This window comes from Alosa pseudoharengus, unplaced genomic scaffold, assembly GCF_046254945.1.
Source record: "Alosa pseudoharengus isolate Yale_2024_CS ecotype anadromous, Long Island Sound unplaced genomic scaffold, YU_APseudo_1.1 YU_APseudo_1.1_scf_13, whole genome shotgun sequence".
Lineage (NCBI taxonomy): Eukaryota > Metazoa > Chordata > Actinopteri > Clupeiformes > Clupeidae > Alosa > Alosa pseudoharengus.
Genome location: NW_027468598.1, coordinates 24,064,587 through 24,084,586, shown reverse-complemented (window position 1 = coordinate 24,084,586; position 20,000 = coordinate 24,064,587). Strand labels below are relative to the sequence as shown.

Here is a 20,000-nt window from a genome sequence, read left to right as displayed (position 1 = left end):
GGGCCCACTCTTTTTATTTTCATGTTAAATCACTGTTTTATATCTTTCAGCGGGGGTTCAGATGAAGGTTGTGTTTTTTGGACGGCAGCAGCTTTTGATGTGGAAGCTGTGCTCAGGCTCTGCTCTCTCTTTCTGGGCTGCGATGGTGAGTTTAACAGCCCCAGGGGCGGGTAAACTGAAGCCCTGAATCGAGGGGAGGGGAGGAGGGGGGGGAGGGGGGGGGTTGGGGGGGTTGTTGAAGGGTAGTAAAAAGCTGGGGGACAGCCCTGGCATTGGCCACCAGTAAAAGTGATTTACGCTGATGCGCAGCACTCATCTGCATATCGTTAAGCTGTCGTAATCATCCCCCTTGACGAGCGGGCGTCTTCGCCTCGGACGGACGGACGTGATCAGGGTCTCTCTCCCCATGCTCACACAAACACACACACACACACACAAACACACACACACACACACACACTCTCTCTCTCTCTCTCTCTCACACACACACACACATATTAGGGGTTTATGGTGGACTAATCGGCCCCAGGCAGAGCTGGAGTGAGCTTACTGGCTATGTCGGAGCTGCTGTAAAACCCACTGCCACATGAGGAACGTTCTAAAACAACAATAAAACCCACACAATAACGCTCCTCATCTTATCCCTTCTGCTATCACTAGCCTAACTCCTTGATCTTTATCACCTGTTTTTAGAGCATATGTGTTCCTGTATGTAGTTCTCTAGAGGAAGAGGAAGTGTATGAAGACATCAACCCCACCCCACCCCTTTCCCCGTCGCCCCAGGTGAAATCGATTTGATGTATACCGCTTAGCTGCACATCTCTCTCTCTCTCTCTCTCTCTCTGTGGGTTCTGTTGGTGTTGGGACTCCGTGCTAGCGTAGCGCACAGCTGCTGTAACAGGAGAGGGGGGAGCAGACCTATTTCCATATGATTAAAACAATGAGTGATCTATCATCTTCATCCGCATGCGCCAACAGGCTTCATCCATACACCCTCCCCTGTGCTCTCGCTCCCTCCCTCCCTCCCTCTCTCACTCCCTCCCTCTCTCTCTCTCTCCCTCCCTCTCTCTCCTTCCCTCTCCCTCTCCCTCTCCCTTCCTCCCTCTCTCTCTCATTCCCTCTTTCTCTGGGTTCCTGTCTGGACTGTGGCAGGGTGAGATTTGTTTTTCTGCCCCCCCCCCCCCCCGCCAGCAGTAACCCTAAAGCTGGCCCATGTCTGGGGTCTGTCAGGATCAGAGCAGTGGGGAGCAGTGGGGATATGATGGGAGGAGATAAGAGGAAATAGTGCTGTCCGCAGAGTAATGCAGTACAGTCAGGAGGAGATGCGGAGGCAGAGAGAGAGAGAGAGAGAGAGAGAGAGAGATATGGAGAGAGAGATGGAGAGAGGGAAAGAGAGAGGGAGAGAGAGATGCAGGGTAGATTAGGCCACGCGGTGCAGCTTTTCCATTCCTCTAAATAGATCAGCCGTGCCATGTGTCAGGCTGGGCTTCGCCTCTGCTCCATCATCCAGCCACAAAACTGCACTCCCAGGCAGCGCTGGCCCCCGACAGACACACAGCCAGCCAGGCAGAGAGGCGTGAGGGCAGGTCTCAGCCTCCGCACCCTCACCCTCACCCTCCTCTCCCTCACCCTCCCTGTCTTCCTTTCGTTCCTCTTTTCTTTAGACTCTGCAACCTCCCTCGCTCTTCCCATTTACTCCCTCTCGCTTTGACTCTCTTTTTCAATCTCTTACACTCTTCTATTCCTTTTCTCACTGACACTCTCTCACCTCTCTCTCTCTCACCTCTCTCTCTCTCTGTTTCTTTCATAGCCACGCATCTATCCCTCTCTTTTTTTTCTGCCATCGTCCCTCACAGTGCAGTGCCCCCGTGACGTGCAGGCTGAGAAGTCATTGGTCTAGACATACACAATATTCCCATCTCTCATCAGAAGTGCTGCAGGATGATGAAACACAGACTCGTTGTGAGACCGCAGGGTCAGGCCACTGCACGACCGACGTGTCCCTAACCCATCCTCCAGCCTGACAGCGGCATGTGCCATGTTGCCCACAATTACAGCGTGTTCTTGGCTGACGGACGCCAAGCTAAAGGAAGGAGGAAGGTCCCCTGGCGTTGGGTGTTTTTACCGAAGAGAAAGAGAGAGAGAGAGAGAGAGAGAGAGAAGGGCACCCTGGGAGTTCAGATGTGGTGTGCACCTCTCTCTCTCTCTCTCTCTCTACTCCTAGCACAATGTCATACCCTTCAATCGTTCCCCAAAGACAGTCGGCCGTAAAAGCTTTCAATACGAGCCCGTAAAAATGGAAATGGTGCCTCCTGTCTAGAACGAGGAGAGAGACAGACAGACAGAAAGGGAGAAAGAACTAGACTCGTACGTGAGATTTATTTTAAAATCCATTGGGAGAGAGAAAGTGAGAGAGAGAGAGAGAGAAAGAGAGAGAGAGATGTGTGGCATTGGCATAGGGGTTCACCCACTACATCCCTCTCTCATTTTTCTGTCTCTCTCTCTCTCTCTCTCTTTCTAGTTCTCCCCCTCTTTCAGTCTCTCTCTACCTTCTTAAAATTCATTGGAGTTCCTTATCTGTATCGGCGACAATAATTATGAATCCGCAGAGTCCGTCCAAACTGCGTGAACAAACTGGATTAAAAATCTTTTTTTCATTTTCAGGTGAAGAGTGAAAATAGAATGAATTAGACTGGAAACGGTGCATTTAGGCTCCATCAGAAATCGTGATGTAATGGAAGCATGTTCACCCTGGGAAGGTGAACAATGTAAACTATGTACACATATACGTCAACAGAAATAAACAGAGATAATTGCTTTTCTGGAGAACAGGAGGTTAGCCAACTGTAAATCAGTGACCGAACGGCATGTTGCCGGTAGATTAAATGGAGTTTGGCCAGCTCATTATCGTTTAATTTCATATGCAGGCGGAGCAGTAATTTGATGTGTGGGTTGATAAGCGCTCTATGATCTTTTGACTAAGCAGGGAGAGTTAGTCTTCACAATTAACTTTCTCCTCTCTTTCTCAGCTCCCACACTCTATTCCACTGTTTTTCTAAAATCTCAGAGGCAATTTAAACATTTCTTTTTATTGCTGCCAATAAAATGAGGTCTGCGGTAAATTTAAACTCTTATGTTGGGGAAATTAGAGGAAAATGACTGAGGTTAGCGCAAACACTGTTCCATTAAATACTTTTAAGTGATGAAACAAATGGATTTGGACCTCTTCCCAGTAAACAGCAACCCCAGACACACACACAACTAAATAACTGTGCACAGAAAATAGCAAATGCTAACAGGTATGTTATTTGATATTGCATATCAAAGACTCATATGCTAGACTACTATAATATAGTATATTATACAAGGCCAGTTGTGCACAGTCCTGAATTGAGCCATCTAGAGGTCGTTGGTCTCTTTCAGACTCACCAGTGACAGAGCTGTCCAGGTTGTCCATGCTGGACCCCGGGGTGTGCTCCATACCACGGAGGGGTCGGGACATCTCGTAGCCCTCCTCCTCTTCCTCCTCATCGTCCTCGTCTTCATCTGGGATGTCGGTCTCCAGGTCAGACACGAGCGTGCTGGACACGTAGCCGACTGGGGGAGCAGGGGCCTGAGGGGGATATGGGCCGCCCTGCATGTGCCTGTTTTTTTGTTTTTTTTTTAAAGAAAGGGAAAAAAAATAATAAACCCTCTGGAGGCATTTTCTGTTAACATCCCGGTGTCTGGAGTGTAGGGAAATTGTAACACATCAAGCTGACGTGAATTAAAATGTAGACATTATGGCTGAGAACTCGTTCTCGAGAAAACTGTCAAAAAGTGTGAAAAGAGGCCAAGCTCAAAAGATGGAGAGACAAATGTGTGTCTGTGTGTGTGTGTGTGTGTGTGTGTGTGTATGTGTGTGTGTGTGTGTGTGTGTGCAAGCTCAAAAGATGGAGAAGACAAATGTGTGTGTGTGTGTGTGTGTGTGAGGGGAGAGACAGTGGGTGGGGACCTGTCACAGCTGTTTCTGGCACATTCCGGCACTTCTCGACTGAACTGTCAACCCGGCTCATTCCGCGGTGCGCCTTCTGGCTCGGCTAACACAATGACCCTCTAATTGCTGCCAAGGAGGGCACAATAGCAGTGTGAATCCAGGGCCCGTATTGTGGCTGTCACCTTTGGAGTAGCATACGTTGCTGACAGCCCCCGTGTGTGTGTGTGTGTGTGTGTGTGTGTGTGTGTGTGTGTGTGTGTGTGTGTGTGTGTGTGTGTGCGTGCGTGTGTGTGGCTTTGATGTGGATTGGGGTGGTAGGATTTGGTGGTGATTACCACCCTTCTCTGCTCTTGTCAAAGAAGTGCCTTAGCCAACATAGTCATTACTGGATAACACGCCCTTTGCTGACATGTCAAACGATGACTGCCTCTCTCTCTCTCTCTCTCTCTCTCTCTTTCTCTCTCTCTCCTTCTCTCTTTCACTCTCTATTTCTCTCTTCTCGTCTCTCTCTCATCAAATGCATTTCTGTCTGAATGACTTAGTATGTGTGAGCATGTGTGTGTGTGTGTGTGTGTGTGTGTGTGTGTGTGTGTGTGTGTGTGTGTGTGTGTGTGTGTGTGTGTGCGTGCAATTCACTAATGAATGGATGCCAGTCTCTTGCACACACACATACACACACGCACACAGCGCCTCAGACAGGATGAGACATGGGCTTCATTTGCTTCGCCTGAGCGCCACAGAAATGCAATTTCTACTGTAGTCTTTAACCGTCGCCTGCGTCTCTAAATGAACACTTTAATGCGTCACACTGCACAATTTCATTTCTTTTTAAGTCGAAATGAGCAGCGCGCTCGCGGTACTGCGCTCTCGAGTGCAGTGGCCTGGGCTCGTTATGATTAATGAGCGTCTATGGGAGAGAGAGCAAGGCCAGTTCACAGTGAGCAAACAGCATCACAAGATAAACTGCACCAACAGAGAGATTCTCATATTTACAAGCACAACACTAGGCCAACATGATTCCAACATCATCGCCTCCGAGACTGATGCTCTACATTTGTTCAGTTAATAACTGAGCCAGACTTCTAAAACTGCAATAAGTGCAATTTTCAAAATTCAATATAAATGTGGCATCTTGATGAATAGACCCAGACTGTATATAATTTCATGTACTGAACTAAACACATCTGAAGCATTACTCAAGGCATCAATATTAAACAAACATGAATTGTGAAGATTGCAATTTTTTTTGCCTTGTGTTGTACCTGTAAATGAGCAAAATATGTATCAATCAGAACTATGCTCATATCCTGTTCACCTAGCTATCATTACTTTACCTTTATTTACCATAATTAAACCAAACTGATCTGATCAGTATGATTTGACCTGTTTAGTATATCCAAAGTACCAACTAGTGCTTTAACAGACTATGTACTATATATTACAATGGGTTCAACACTGTACAATACTTTGTCTGTTATAATTGCACTATCACAGACAATACTGTGCATGAAGGCCCTTTAAGACATGAGACAAAAGTGCTATGCTGTTGAATGTAGTATGTGAGAATGCATGCCACCTGGTTAGTGTGTGTGTGTGTGTGTGTGTGTGTATGTGTGTGTGTGTGTGTGTGTGTGTGTGTGTGTGTGTGTGTGTGTGTGTGTGTGTGTGTGTTTGTGTGTATGTGTGTGTGTGTGTGTGTGTGTGTGTGTGTGTGTGTGTGTATACGGCATGAGCGTACCACGTCTGCTTGGCCATGTCCATCTGGTAGGCGCGGGTGATCTCGTCCAGGTGGGCCTGCAGCATGGGCTGCATCTCCTCGCGTGGCGATGGCGTCAGCGTGGCCGTGGATTGCTGTCCGAACGACACGGCCGCGGGCGACGAGGCCACGCCGCGCACCGGTGGGGTCGGCACACGCTCCTCCTCCTCCTCCAGCTCGTCCTCCATGCCCTGGTGCAGGTAGGTCTGCATCGGCAGCGGAGGCCCCCAGCCGTCGCTCTCATAGCTGGGGGAGACGGGGGAGAAATGTGGGCTTTTAGAGGTGTGACTGGAGCACAATGATTCATTCAGCTCATAGGAGAGGTGGCAGTAGAGATAAGATATAAGGGTTCTTGGGAAGCTTATGTGAGTAACCCTGAGTACACCTGAGATGGAATATTCATCTGATCCATATTCATACCCCCCCCCCAAACAAAGACACACACACACACACACACACACACACACACACACACACACACATACACACACACACACACACACACACACACACCTTATAGCATTCGATCGATTCTGTCTTGAAATAGAGTAGCAATAACATAATTACAGTATAATGGTCCAATAGAACACTCTGTGAACATGTGACATGCTATAACTCCATTCTCCTATCAGAATGAGAAAATTTAGCAATAAGCCCTGAGAGGCCGTAGGTTACACTGATTTTACAACAGCTAAGGGGCGTCAGCTGTTGTAAAATCTGTGTAACCTACGGACTTGAGTGGCTTATTAAAATGGTTTTCGCTTTTCTAAAACGGTTACATATCTGTCAAGATTTCATAAAATAAAGGCACAGCAACGAGAAATATAAAGATAATCATTCTTCCGCCAAGAAATATAATTCCTCTATCTGAATGGTTGCCAAGCAACGTCGAGACGCAGCTACTTTAACTTTTGTATCAAGTTGTGGTAGTGCAGTAATATAGAACGAAATGCGGACAAGGTGTATGTTTATGCTGCATTCAAACACGATTCGGCCAATCACAATCAAGGACCGGAACTATCAGTTTTAGAACTTCTGAAGTGTTCACGTCCAACTGCTCCCATTGAGAGCAGAGGGAGAGGGAGGCACACACATAAACACACACACACAAACACACACACACACACACACACACACACACACACACAATGAGGCTCTCCACCTAGAGAGTTCAGCCTGTTGCAGGGGAATGAGAGAGGTGGAGAGAGGTGTGTACCCTCATCTCCTTTCCTCTCCTGCACACTCCACTACCCCCCCTCCCCGTTGCTCGTAAACGGAAATGTTCATTAAAGGAATTTGTCAGTGTACACTCCAGAGGACATAACAGTTTTAATCAGCTGCCATTACACCTCCCATGCCAGATTTACAGTTGCTGAGAACTCTTCATTTGCCAGAGAGCCTATTAAGCCAGATGACTTTCCCACATTCAAATTAACGAGGAAGAGAGCCAAGCATACCTCTCACGTGAAGGGTGTCTCAAATCACTTCAAAGGCTAACTCATGATGTGTGTTTGTGTGTGTGTGTGTGTGTGTGTGTGTGTAATCATGTCTGAGTGTGTGTATATACAGTATGTATACGACTTTGTCAGAAACACTCAAGCAGGATGATGCAGGAGATTTCAGGGTTTCAGGGGACATAAGGTGTGTGTGTGTGTGTGTGTGTGTGTGTGTGTGTGTGTGTGTGTGTGTGTGTGTGTGTGTGTGTGTGTGTGCGCGTGAGAGAGAGAGACAGCAAGTGAGGTGTTTGGCTTTTGTACAGTATAGTTTTGTACCTCCTCTGTACAGTATCCTAGTAGTACCCCTCCCACCCACCGCCCAGCCCCCCATCCCACCCACACACACACACACACACACACACACACACACCCACACACACACACAGAAATGTGGTCCGAATTAAAGAGAGACTGAAGTACAGGCTCTGCCAGGCTTGGCTTTATGGACTAGAAGGGGGAGCTGAGAGGGTGCAGGAGAGAGAGAGAGAGAGACAACGAGACAAAGATACACACAGAGAAAGAGAAGAGAGAGAGAGAGAGAGAGAGAGAGAGAGAGAGAGAGAGAGAGAGAGAAAGAAATATACACATGGAGTGAGAAAGAGTGAAAGAGAGAGAAATATACACACAGAGTGAGAAAGAGAGAGCAGGAGATATGGAGAGAGAGAGAGAGACAAATTCAAGCAAATGTATTGGACCAGAGTTCAGCTGTGAAGTGCCATGTTTAGACTAGCCTACAGGAGAACCTCGCTGCAGTAAAACTTTCCCTTGGAATCTCACACGCACACGCATGCGCGCACGCACGCACGCGCGCACGCACGCACGCACGCACGCACGCACGCACGCACGCACGCACGCACGCACGCACGCACGCACGCACGCGCACACGCACACGCACACGCACACGCACACACACACACACACAAAGCCCAGAGCAGATGAATTGATCCAAAACCATCTGCCTGTCCGTTCTCCTTGGGCGCCTGGGCCCATTGATCCCTCCCCAAGTTCATTCCAGATGCCGCTCAGTAATTAGCAACCGAGAAAACACGCCGTCTCACGTCCTGTACCATACAGAGCTCACAGCCATGCGGAGCAGTTCATTCTGCTCAACCCAATGCGTGATTACACAGCTGGAAATGTGAAAAGAATATTACATAATGTCAAGAAACATCACATCAAGAAACTCTCTCGTTTTGTCTCCTACTGTGTCTCTCGCTCCAAGTCCAAGAGCTTATGAATATCAGGATTTCATTTGTACAAGGACAAGCACAGATTTCTGCTGCTGTTTTTTTTATGCCAATGTGGGTACAGTGTGTGTCTTATATAAGCATGCAAGTGTGGTCGGATGTGCATGAGTTGTGTTTGAATCGCTGTCACTGTGTTTGTGTATGTGTGTGTGTGTGTGTGTGTATGTGTATGTGTGTGACAATGAGGAGGTCGTCCTTACCCTACTCCTTCGTGATGGTCTCCGGGGTAGTGGTCCATGTCGGTGCCGGGCAGTGGGTGGACCGGGGGTGGGGGCAGCGGCACATTGGCCCAGCTGGAGCCGTTGGCTTTGGAGGGCTTGGCACCACCTTTGGTCTTCTTCTTCTTCCCTCCTTTGCCACCTTCACACAGGAGAGGCGGACAGAGAGAGACAGAGAGAGAGAGAGACAGAGAGAGAGACAGAGAGACAGAGAGAGACAGAGAGACAGAGAGAGACAGAGAGAGAGAAAGAGAGATGAAATAGAAGAGAGGTGGTGAAGCAGAGACATTGAGAGGCAGTGGTGAGACAAGGAGTTGGGACGAGGCGAATTTCAATGCAACACTGCCTTACTGAAAACATTAATTCAACCACAGGAAAAGAAAAAGACCCACATGTTTGAACATTCTGCCTGCTAATTGAAGGCTTTGAAAACTCCACTGTCAAAGCCAATTGCACACATTTCGACATTTTTTCGCGTCGAGCTAAGACGAAGCCCGGTCCCTGAAAATAGCTTCGCCATCTCATTTCGAAATCATCCACACGCTCTAATGTCGAATTTTCAATGCCTTCCTGTCTCGAGGCGGCCATAAAAGGAAATCGTCAAGGCCGCTTGATGAAAAGGGACGGCTGGGTAGGGAAAAAAACGAGTGATTTGCTCAAAGGGGCTTCAAGGACTCAGGAGTGAAGAGCTATGGTGAGGAACATCATGGCAGAGACCACTTTTTCATTCCCCCTCCTCCTCCTCCTCCTCCTCTTCCTCATCCTCCTCCTCCTCCTCCTTCTCACCATCACTCTTGGAGTCCACGGTGAAAGGCGGCACAGTGAATATTGAATAGGGCTTTTTAAATGGAATATGGATTGAATGAGTTTTTAATGAAAGACTGTATGAGTCTATTACAGTGTGAAAACCTCTGTAACTGTGTGTTTTTTCTCTCCTATAAGCCATTTATTATTACTTCTCTCTGGAGAGGAAAGAAGACAACTCTTCACTTCTTCATTGAAAAGACTGTGCCAGGGGGTTTCAACTTTGCATCACTGTTGTATCTCCTTAAAAGGCCTCGATAAAACTGTCTGAGGTTTCTGCTGCTTTGCAGCCTTTGACATTCGCTCCAATAGCCTTGGCCATTCTGCTTCCTGCCATTCTGCTCTCAAGAAGAATTCAGTGGAGGCTTGGTTGCCCATCCATGGCAGATACGCCATGACCAATCAAATGCCAGGCATGCCAGTCCCTCAGCAGCTCTAGTTGCCCAAGAAACGGCCCGTCGCTGACGTAGCCTAGCGACAGAACGAATGGAGAAAAAAAAACAAATTGGTCACTCTGGGATTCGCAGAGTCTGTGTCTGCCATGTTTCTGGGCGCAAGTGGCTGCCAGAAGGGCCTGTAATCAGTCCAAGACCAAAATGTCCTGTTTCAGGGAATCTCAACGGTCTCCCCGGTCTTGTGCCGTCATGTCGTTGACTAATAAGAAGCCAACCCATCAGCACGGGCTACAAATTAGAAATGTTGCTCCACCATAGAAAAAAGAGAGCCTTTTTGATTTGTGGTCGATAGATTTTTTTTTTGAAGATCAAGAACACGAGCCAGTAATATACTGTAGGTTTAAAAAACCTCCCTCCCTCACTCCCTCCCTCACTCACTCATACCCTCACTCACACTAAGTCACACAGAAACAAACAGAACTCCAAGGTCTACCTGGAGTTTTCTAAAGCCACCTCTGTTTTTGTTTGTGATTTTCTGCACAGCCAAAAACATAAATAAACAATGAAGACACTGTACAGTAGGCGTCTGACAGAATGCTATTACTGCAGTCCCACTGAGGCATTAACAATAGCAAGAGCTAGTGAGTGTGTGTTTGTGTGGGTGGGTGTGTATGAGAGATAGACAGAGTGAGACAGAGGAAGAGAGAGAGACGGGGGGGGGGGGCTAATATGTGTGTGTGTATTTGTGTGTGTGGAAGAGAGAGAGGAAGCATAGAGTAAAACGGAAAGCGAGAGAGAGGTGTCAACATATGATGAATAAAGCATGGAAGTAATAACAACATAACAACAGGCCCGAGGCGTGAAGCGAGAGAAGAAGAGAGAAGAGGAGAGGAGAGAAGAGAAGAGAAGAGAAGAGGAGAGGAGAGGAGAGAAGAGGAGAGGAGAGAAGTGAAGAGAAGAGAAGAGGAGAGAAGAGAAGTGAAGAGAAGAGAAGAGGAGAGGAGAGGAGAGGAGAGGAGAGGAGAGGAGAGAAGAGAAGAGAAGAGAAGAGGAGAGAAGAGAAGTGAAGAGAAGAGAAGAGGAGAGACAAGAAGAGGAGAGGAGAGAAGAGGAGAAGAGAGGAGACAAGAGAAGAGAAGAAGAGAAGAGAGGAGAGGAGAGGAGAGGAGAGGAGAGAGTATAGTTGGCGAGTAATTGGGTTCTCCTAATCGCCCCTCCAGGCGACACTCGGCTCCTCTTCCAATAAGCGGGCGAGCTGCTCTGTGATCACTCAATCACGCCCGGCTCCTTCAGTAGGGGAGAGGGGCATCAATATTGTAAATGAGGCTTCAGAGAGAGCGAGACAAAAGGAGAAATGAGAAAGAAAGGGAAGACAGGAAGAGAGAGTGATTAAAAGAGAGAGGATGGCTGAGGCTGCTTAGCTGGGTATATAGTGAAATGTGGCTCATAAAACTCTCTATCCTTTCTTCTCTCTCTCTCTCTCTCTTTCTCACTCTCTCGGCTTGCCTCCTAAAAGGCCACGCTGCCACTATATTTGGGGACTGAAACTGATATTTATACAGGACGTTTCTTCAGGCACTCTCCTCTGCGGGTAAGTGTGGGGGTGAGCCATGAGGACCTGCCTCTGTTTGTCTTGGATGAGCTACAGCTGATGGAGGCTGAGGGAGAGAGAGAGAGAGAGAGAGAGAGAGAGAGAGAGAGAGAGAGAGAGATAGAGAGAGTGCGAGAGAGAGGGAGAGTGAGAGAGGGAGAGAGAGACAGAAAGAGAGAGAGGAGAAAGACTCCAGGAAGACCACAGATGTGTGTGTGTGTGTGTGTATGTGTGTGTGTGTATATATAGAGAGAGAGCAAGCCATTGTTCAAAAGCATGTACATCCCTTGGGGGACTTAGGTCTCTTCCTATCAATTTACCAAAGGGCTTAAAGGCGGCATCTGAACACTGGGTGAGTGGACAAATCACCAGAGAGGCCAATGCAGTAGCACGGGAATTGGGTCCTATACATATCAACTAAAGGCTATCGGAGACTCTGGAAGACAGGCAATTTGCTGGTGCTAACAAATGAGGATGAACTGTGCATGGGTGCATGGGTATGTGGTGTCTAATAAGACAGGTGTCGTACAGGTAGGGGCGGAATTATAACACTTGTCCAAGCACCCACTTGTCCACACGCATGCACAGACACACACACACACACACACACACACACACACACACACACACACACACACACACACACACACTCTCACACAAAAGGAGAGAGATGGAGAGAGCGAGAGATTGATCTGAAGTATCCAATTCCACAGCAGCATGTGGTTGCTCCTGCCTTCTCCTCTTTTAATGAGTGTGACTGACGCCCTAGTCCTGAACTGCTTGCAGCTGCTATTCCAGTCTCCTCTCCCACTATTCCTTCTTGCCATCTTTTCATTCTCTCTCTCTCTGTCTCTCTCTGTGACAAGCTGTTCATTATTTCCTCTACTCCTGTACCTCCTCTCCCTGAAATTCTCCTGGGACATGCGCCTGCTCTTGTCCCCTTCTTTAACTGTACGCTGAAGCGTTCTATTTTTCTCTCTCCCTTTCGGACAGAGGTCAGCATGAGTGTGCTCCGTGCTGTACGTTTGGAGGCCTCCTGCTCCTGTTTCTCTGTGTTTTTCCTTCTCTGTATCTGAGGTCAGGGAGGCTGACTCTGCATCCACACCGACTGTATTTTTAGACAGATGCTCAAGGCCAAATGCGCCAACGCTCAGCCAGCCTGGGGTTTGCCCTCACTGTCAGGACGTGTGTGTGTGTGTGTGTGTGTGTGTGTGTGTGTGTGTGTGTGTGTGTGTGTGTGTGTGTGTGTGCGCATGTATGTGTGTGTGTCTGTGTGTGTCTGTGTGTCTGTGTGTGAGCATGTGTGGGATTTCAGTACAAATGTTGACTTGAAAATCTAACCTTAACGTTGAGGTCATCCTGCTTAGAGATATCCCCTGATGGTGGACGGAAACACTAAGAGTCAACGCTTTCAATTATCTCCAGACGTTTTCTCCTGACATATTATTATAACCTCATACATAAACCATAAACATAAATACAGAAACTGACCTGAAATCAGCCGTTTCAACAGCCTTCCTAGCCCCAGAAAGTACATTTCTTCATAGCTTCACAGACTGGCATTGTTTCCCAGGCAAGAGAAATGGAGGATTGATGAGAAATGATGTTCTCTGCCCTCTGGCCTCTGCCATTGTTAATGCAAATGGACCAGTACCAATCCACTATCATTTCTCTTTCCATTGATGGACCAGTACCAATCCACTATCATTTATCTTTCCATTGCAAATGGACCAGTACCAATCCACTATCATTTCCCTCTCCATTGCAAATGGACCAGTACCAATCCACTATCATTTCTCTTTCCATTGATGGACCAGTACCAATCCACTATCATTTCTCTTTCCATTGCTATTTCTATTCTCCTCAATAATATCTGTCTGTCTTCATTTGGCCAATTAATTGGCTACAAAATGTACCAAGAACTTTTGGTCTTCTCTTTCACCCAATCTCTCCTCCTACCTTTTTCTCTCTCTCTCTCTCTCTCTCTCTCTCTCTGTCCATTTTCTCTCTGTCTCTCCTTCATTAAGATGGCAGTGCGCTGTGAACCTTTTCTTCCTCTCTCTTGCCAGACTCAGCAGCACAGTATGGAGACTGTGTGGCAAGCCAGTGGAACCGCAGCTCTCCAGTTGGTCCGAGCCAGTCTCTGAATCTAATGCCCGCCAGTACGCTGGCTCAGAGCACAGTTAAGGCAGTGGCTCGTAACTTGATTAAAGTGGAGAGAAAGAAATCTGGATGGAGGTGAAGAGGGGGCTGGTGAAGCATTGAAGAGAACGAGAGAGAGAGAAAGAGAACAAAAGAGTTATAGAGAGAGAGAGAGAGAGAGAGAGAGAGAGAGAGAGAGAGAGAGAGATCGAGAGATTGGGGGTAGAGTGATCTTAAGGGGCGGCTACATGTCCTATAAATGACATTGTAATTCTTAGTGTGTGGGTTTTATTGTATTCAGTAAGCATTAGTAGAAGAAGGGCCATGGGAGATGCTCTCACATCTCAGCCCAGTCAAGCGTCTCCGGTGCCTTGGGTAAGTGAGTTTCCGAGTGTGCGTAACCTCTTAAGGGTGTGAGGGAGTCCTTTTCTTCATCATTAGATTACTCACTCAGGAGGAGAGAGAGAGAGAGAGAGAGAGAGATGGAAGATGGAAAGAAGAAAGAAAAAAGGAAGAGAAAAAGAGAGTATGTATGTGTGTGTGTGTGTGTGTGTGTGTGTGTGTGTGTGTGTGTGTGTGTGTGTGTTCAGAAGGCCTGATTTAAAGCCGTTGGCCATGTTGAGCAGCTTCAGGACTGGATTCAAAGACTCCAGTGCTAGAAAAATGATGGCCCAGAACAAAAGCTTCAGAGGAATGGCTTTTTGCTGAGGGCCGCACAAGTACACACACACACACACATACACACACACACACACACACACACACACACATACACACACACACACACACACACACACACACACACACACACACACACACACACACACACACACACACACACACACACACACACACACACACACACACACACACACACACACACACACGCGCAAGTTCCAATACGTCATCAGATGACCGGGGGCATTGTGAGTACACGTAGGAGAAGCAAAGCATCGTTGGGGAGTGGGAGGTCAGTACATGGAGGAGAGGAGAGGAGGTTAATAGACACCCTTACATGGCTGATTAGTACAGTAGCACATGCAGAACAAGGGCTCCGGACATTATTCATTTGTTCATTCATTCCTCCTGTCCACCTATTCGGCTATTCACCATTCCATCTCTTCATTTTTTTGCCCATTCATTCATTCATTCATTCATTCATTCATACATTTCTTACTTATTCACTCATTTTAGACTAGTCAACGGATTGATCAGCTGACTGATCAATCTACTCTGATCAACCGACTTATTCATTCTCTCACTCATTCATGTATTCACTCTCCCCCTCCCTCATTCATCCACACCCTCCCTCCCTCCCTCCCTCCCTCCCTCCCTCTATCCCCATCCTGCGTGTGTGTAGCAGGCAGCTGTGAGGAGGCTGGTCTGCTGCTGGCCCCTGCTGCTGGTACCAACCTGACAGGCTGCCGCTGCGCTCCGAGCTGTTGTGGGAGCTGGTGGTGCTGAAATCTTGTGATTGGTTGTGGGGCATTCTATTAGACAGTCCGTCAGCCAATCGGTAGTCAGGAATGAAAAGCAGTGCTAGTGAAGGAGTGGAGGGAAGGGGAGGAGGAGGAGGAGGAGGAGGGAAGGGGAGGGGAGGGTAGAGGTCAAAGGGTAAAGGTCATCAGTGGCGTCAGGTGAATGGTAGACAGCAGAGCAGGCACATGCGCCACATGCAGTTAGAACCACGCAAGTGGCGGGGAGGCACAAAGACAGACAGAAAGACAGACAAACAGACAGACAGACACAGACACACACACACATAGAAACACACACAGACACACACACACACACACACACACACACACACACACACACACACACACACACACACACACACACACACACACACACACACACACACACACACACACACACTTATAATTACCCATACACCCATATAGTACACATTCGTACAATTAAGCACACATTAAAAACATACACAACAGACTGCAGAATCTACTGGAACATGTTTTAAAAGCCTCAACTTTGTATTTTTCTTGCAGTAACAAACGGAAAAGACTGCTCACAAGGTTTAATTTTTAATTGCGAGAGCAAAATATACATTATTAATCTGCTGCAACCCTTAAGGATGAGATCACTAATAAGAAAATGTGTGCGTTGCCTTAGAATACTCATTAATCATAACCAAGCCAATGAGATGAATCTCCAAAATCTAATCTAATCTCCCGTAATAAAACGCAATTACTTCTCTAAATATTATTTGTGCACGTACGGGTGAGGTAAGTGCTCTTAATGCAAGCGGGAAATCTCAGCTAATCCCAGGGAACACAGAGAATTGTCTTTAACCTACTCCCAAGAATGCGTTTGTGTAACCTGGATGAGTGACCCCATCTTGGAAAGCAGGGAGAGGGAATCTAGGCTGTCAAATGGTGTTTTACTTCCAAAGCCGGTGGTTTTGGCACAGCATTAAAGAGGAAAAAACAGAGGGGAGGGTGGAAAAAGGGCTTGATATTAAACGGCAAAAGAGCTATCAGGTTGCCGGGAGACTGGGCCATTAGGGGGGAAGCGCATCGAGGCATCAAATGACACGTTTCCTGGCGCACTGTCATCTGTGAGGAGGGGTGTTGAGACACGTTGCTCGCAGTTACAGAGGGAGAGGGAAAAGAGAGAAAGGGATTGGGCGCGGTGTGTGGGCGAGTGATCTCTGCACCTCTACACACACTACACATACACACACAGACACACATACACACATGTACTGTACACACACACACACACGCACACACACCACACACACACACACACACACACACACACACAGACACACATGTACTGTACACACACACACACACGCACACACACCACACACACACACACACACACACACACACACACACACACACACACACACACAAACTCTTTGTCTCTATCTCTTTCTCTCTCTCTCTCTCTCTCTCTCACCCACACACACTCTCTTGCCCTTACTGTTGTTGCAGGAGTTTTTGTCGGGCAACGAGTAGCCCAGGTTGGCCATCTCCTGCTTGGCCTGCAGCGAGGTCTTCCACTGGCCATCAGGCAGGTCCACGGCCAGCTCGTGGATGCTGTTGGAGTGCAGGATCTGCGTGGTGGCGTAGGGCGTGGCCTGGGAGCCCTGCCCGGGGCTGTTGAAGCTGGCCTTGGTGGTGAAGTCGATGCTGCTGTAGATGGCGCCGTCCGACATCATGGTGCCCGTCTTGTCTGCCTGACCAGAGGGGTCTGGAGTGGACAAAGAGCAGAGGAGATTGGTGTTGATGAAAGACATGCGCACATACACAAAGGGAGAGAGGGAGTGAGTGAATGAGTGAGTGAGTGAGAGAGATAGAGATAGAGAGAGAGAGTGTGCGAGAGAGAGAGAGAAAGAGAGAGAGAAAGAGAGAGAGAGAGAGAGAGAGAGAGAGAGAGAGAGAGAGTGTGCGAGAGAGAGAGAGAAAGAGAGAGAGAAAGAGAGAGAGAGAGAGAGAGAGAGAGAGAGAGAGAGTGTGAGAGAGAGCGCGAGTATAACAAGACTCCAAAAGACCATAAACCTTTAGATGACATTTATTGCTATTACAAACTATAGAACAAAAGGAACAAGGGAGAAAAAAATGAAGAAATGAACTGAAAGCAAGAAAGAAAGAGAGGATAAGAGGGAAGGAATGAGTGCTGTCATTTGTGTCCGTCTGTGGTTGGCCAGCGCGCGGAGGTTAAGTTATATCTCTTAACACCGTCCAGCCTCCCGGGCTGAACATATTCATCTCATGTAAAACCCACAGGCTGTCCACACGTGGCAACCCTCCAACACTTACACCCCTAACCTTGGAGTGCCAAGGACCGAGATCGCTCTCAGATGAAGGATAACACAGGAACTGCATGCGTGTGTGTGTGCGTGTGTGTGTGTGTGTGTGTGTGTGTGTGTGTGTGTGTGTTCCAACAGAGGGGAGGATGATATACGGCCATAGCGGAAGTGGCTGCATCTGTGCCAGCCAAGGAGTGCCTGTCCTTCACGACTCGCTGCCCGGCATTGCGTTCACACACACACACACACACACACACACACACACACACACATACACACACGCACACGCACACGCATACACACACACACACACACACACACACACACACACACACACACACACACACACACACACACAGAGGAGCACATGCCATGACACTCCATCAGGCCTGCTGTCCCATTACTCACGCAGCTGTAAGGCAAGCGGCCATGCTGCCAGCAGCTGGGTGATCTATATGTGTATACCCAAACACACGCATCTAGTATGCATACAGGTATACATCTCCCAGGGAGAGAGAGAGAGAGAGGGAGAGAGAGAGAGAGAGAGAGAGAGAGAAACATCTAAAAGGAGAGTTAAAAAGATAGCAGAAGCAAATATGGACGCATTAATATAAATATCTAGTATATATAAAGCAGCATATAAGGTGGCATATAGAAGTGTTGAATAGGAAAGGGTCAGACATTGCTGCGAGAATGAGAGACACAAACAGAGGAGTTGAAGGTGACCACTCTTCTTTTTTCTTCTTCTTGCCCCAGGGCATGCCCCCTCCCTCCCTCCCCAACTGCCCTGTGACTCACCTCCGCGGCCGAAGTTGCCCAGGTCGTTGGGTCCCCCTGAGCCGCTGTTCACGGGCAGGCTGGTGGCGGGCCAGGAGTCAGCCAGCCATGGGTAGCCCGGGTCACTTGCGTTCAGCAGACCAGGTCGGCTGGGGTGAGAGGAGAGAGGGAGGAGAGAGGTGGGAGGGAGGAGAGAGGGAGGAGAGAGGGAGGAGAGAGGGTGAGGAGAAAAGAGAGACAGAGGACAATGTGAAGAGGGGAGGGGAGAGGAGAGGAGGGAGAAAACTTTAATACCCAGAGGGGTCAACAAGTACAGCAGCTCATGACCCACAAGCACAGCTTGTGAACTCATCTAAGATTAGGCTTTCTTCTTAATGATCATTCATTCCTTATCATTCTGTCTCTGGTAAGACGGAAATTTCCATCAGTGTCATCCAACGCAAAACCACATGATTGTAGTAAATACTAGTCCTTCATTTCTCAAATGCAAAAAGTCAACTTCTTTGATATTCGAACTACATTTAGATTTGGATTGTTTTTGGCAAGAACCACACGTGAGTGTTTGTGCTTCGGTCAAATTGAGCTTTTCCCGGCTGGAGTTTTTCCCGACTCCCGAGCAGAGGCGTAAAAAAGACCACAACAGCATCCAGGGAGTGGACACAGAGATGTGAAATGCATGGGGCCTCTGCATGTGTGTGAGGGAGTGATAACAGGACACTAGAATCCCGTGACTAATGAGATATTTTAAAGTTTACATGGCTGACATAAAGGATGAGGGTGTGTGTGTCCGTGTCTGTGTGTGTGTGTGTGTGTGTGTGTGTACGCCCTTTTCCCAAAATCCTTGGGAAGTAATGCTATCTTTCTCACTGCCTCCACCCCTCTCTCTCTTTCTCTCTCTCTCTCACACACACACACACACACACATATCCCCTGTTATCTTGCCTGCACTAACCAGGCAACAAAGGAAATGGCTGACTGATGTCCACCAGCACAATGAGCTGTGCCATCAACCCCTCACTGAGATGTCCAACATCCCTACATCATCCAATGTGTTCTCTGCCCTGTGCCCCCCCCCCCCCCACACACACACATACACACATACTGCTTGTAATTTGTGTGTGTACTCATCTGCATATGTATATTCACTTCTGTGTGTGTGTGTGTGTGTGTGTGTGTGTGTGTGTGTGTGTGTGTGTGTGTGTGTGTGTGTGTGTGTGTATTAGTATGGAGTGGGAAGGTTATGATTCCATTTAACAGGTGTTGTGGCTCTCCCAGGGGTGCGTGAGCAGTAAAAGGCCGCCATTAAGACTTTAACCTGTCACGGGTGACTGCAGCCGGCCCATTAGGCCCACTTTACTGTACAATCACGTCCCTCGCTCGTTACTACGGGCAACACAGATGGAGGTCGAGGAGAGGTGGGGTCTCTGTTGTGCTTTTCCATCCTCTCTCTTTCTTTCTTTCTTTCTTTCTTCATCCCTCACTCTCTCGCTCTGTCTGTTTTCTCTTCATAATACATTCTTCTCTTCAGGTGCCCATAGAAGCAGACGGATTCCGTGGCAAATCCCCCCCCCCCCCTCCCCTCTCTCTCTCTCTCTTTTTGGTGTGAAATTCTTCAGTAATGGGCATATAATGGTGCTGTAATTATTGGTAATGTTTTTTCGCTAATGAGAGTTTGGAGAAGTGATGGTGAAGGTCATGAAGTGACAGAAGGTGAAAAGAACATGGGCAGAAAAGAGTGACAGAGACAGAGAATGAGAAAGAGAGAGAAAGAAAGAGAAACTGATTGAAGAGAAAAAAGAGTGATCACAAAAGGATGTGTT

The 20,000-nt window shown here is 47.9% G+C and overlaps 1 protein-coding gene across 2 annotated transcripts in view; it reads right to left on the bottom strand.

Annotated features, from left to right (window-relative positions):
- The window catches only part of LOC143121919 (roundabout homolog 2-like), a 55,143-nt gene that overhangs the window by 9,398 nt on the left and 25,745 nt on the right, over nt 1–20,000 (bottom strand). Inside the window, exons 11-16 of one of the 2 annotated variants that reach the window (XM_076282604.1) lie at nt 18,202–18,329; nt 16,575–16,844; nt 15,039–15,164; nt 8,676–8,835; nt 5,715–5,978; nt 3,430–3,644 (exon numbers count right to left, since the gene is read on the bottom strand). In XM_076282604.1, the coding sequence (XP_076138719.1) occupies nt 3,430–3,644; nt 5,715–5,978; nt 8,676–8,835; nt 15,039–15,164; nt 16,575–16,844; nt 18,202–18,329 (1,163 nt within the window). The remainder of the gene's footprint in view (nt 1–3,429; nt 3,645–5,714; nt 5,979–8,675; nt 8,836–15,038; nt 15,165–16,574; nt 16,845–18,201; nt 18,330–20,000) is intronic. The other variant, XM_076282605.1, reaches the window with a different exon arrangement.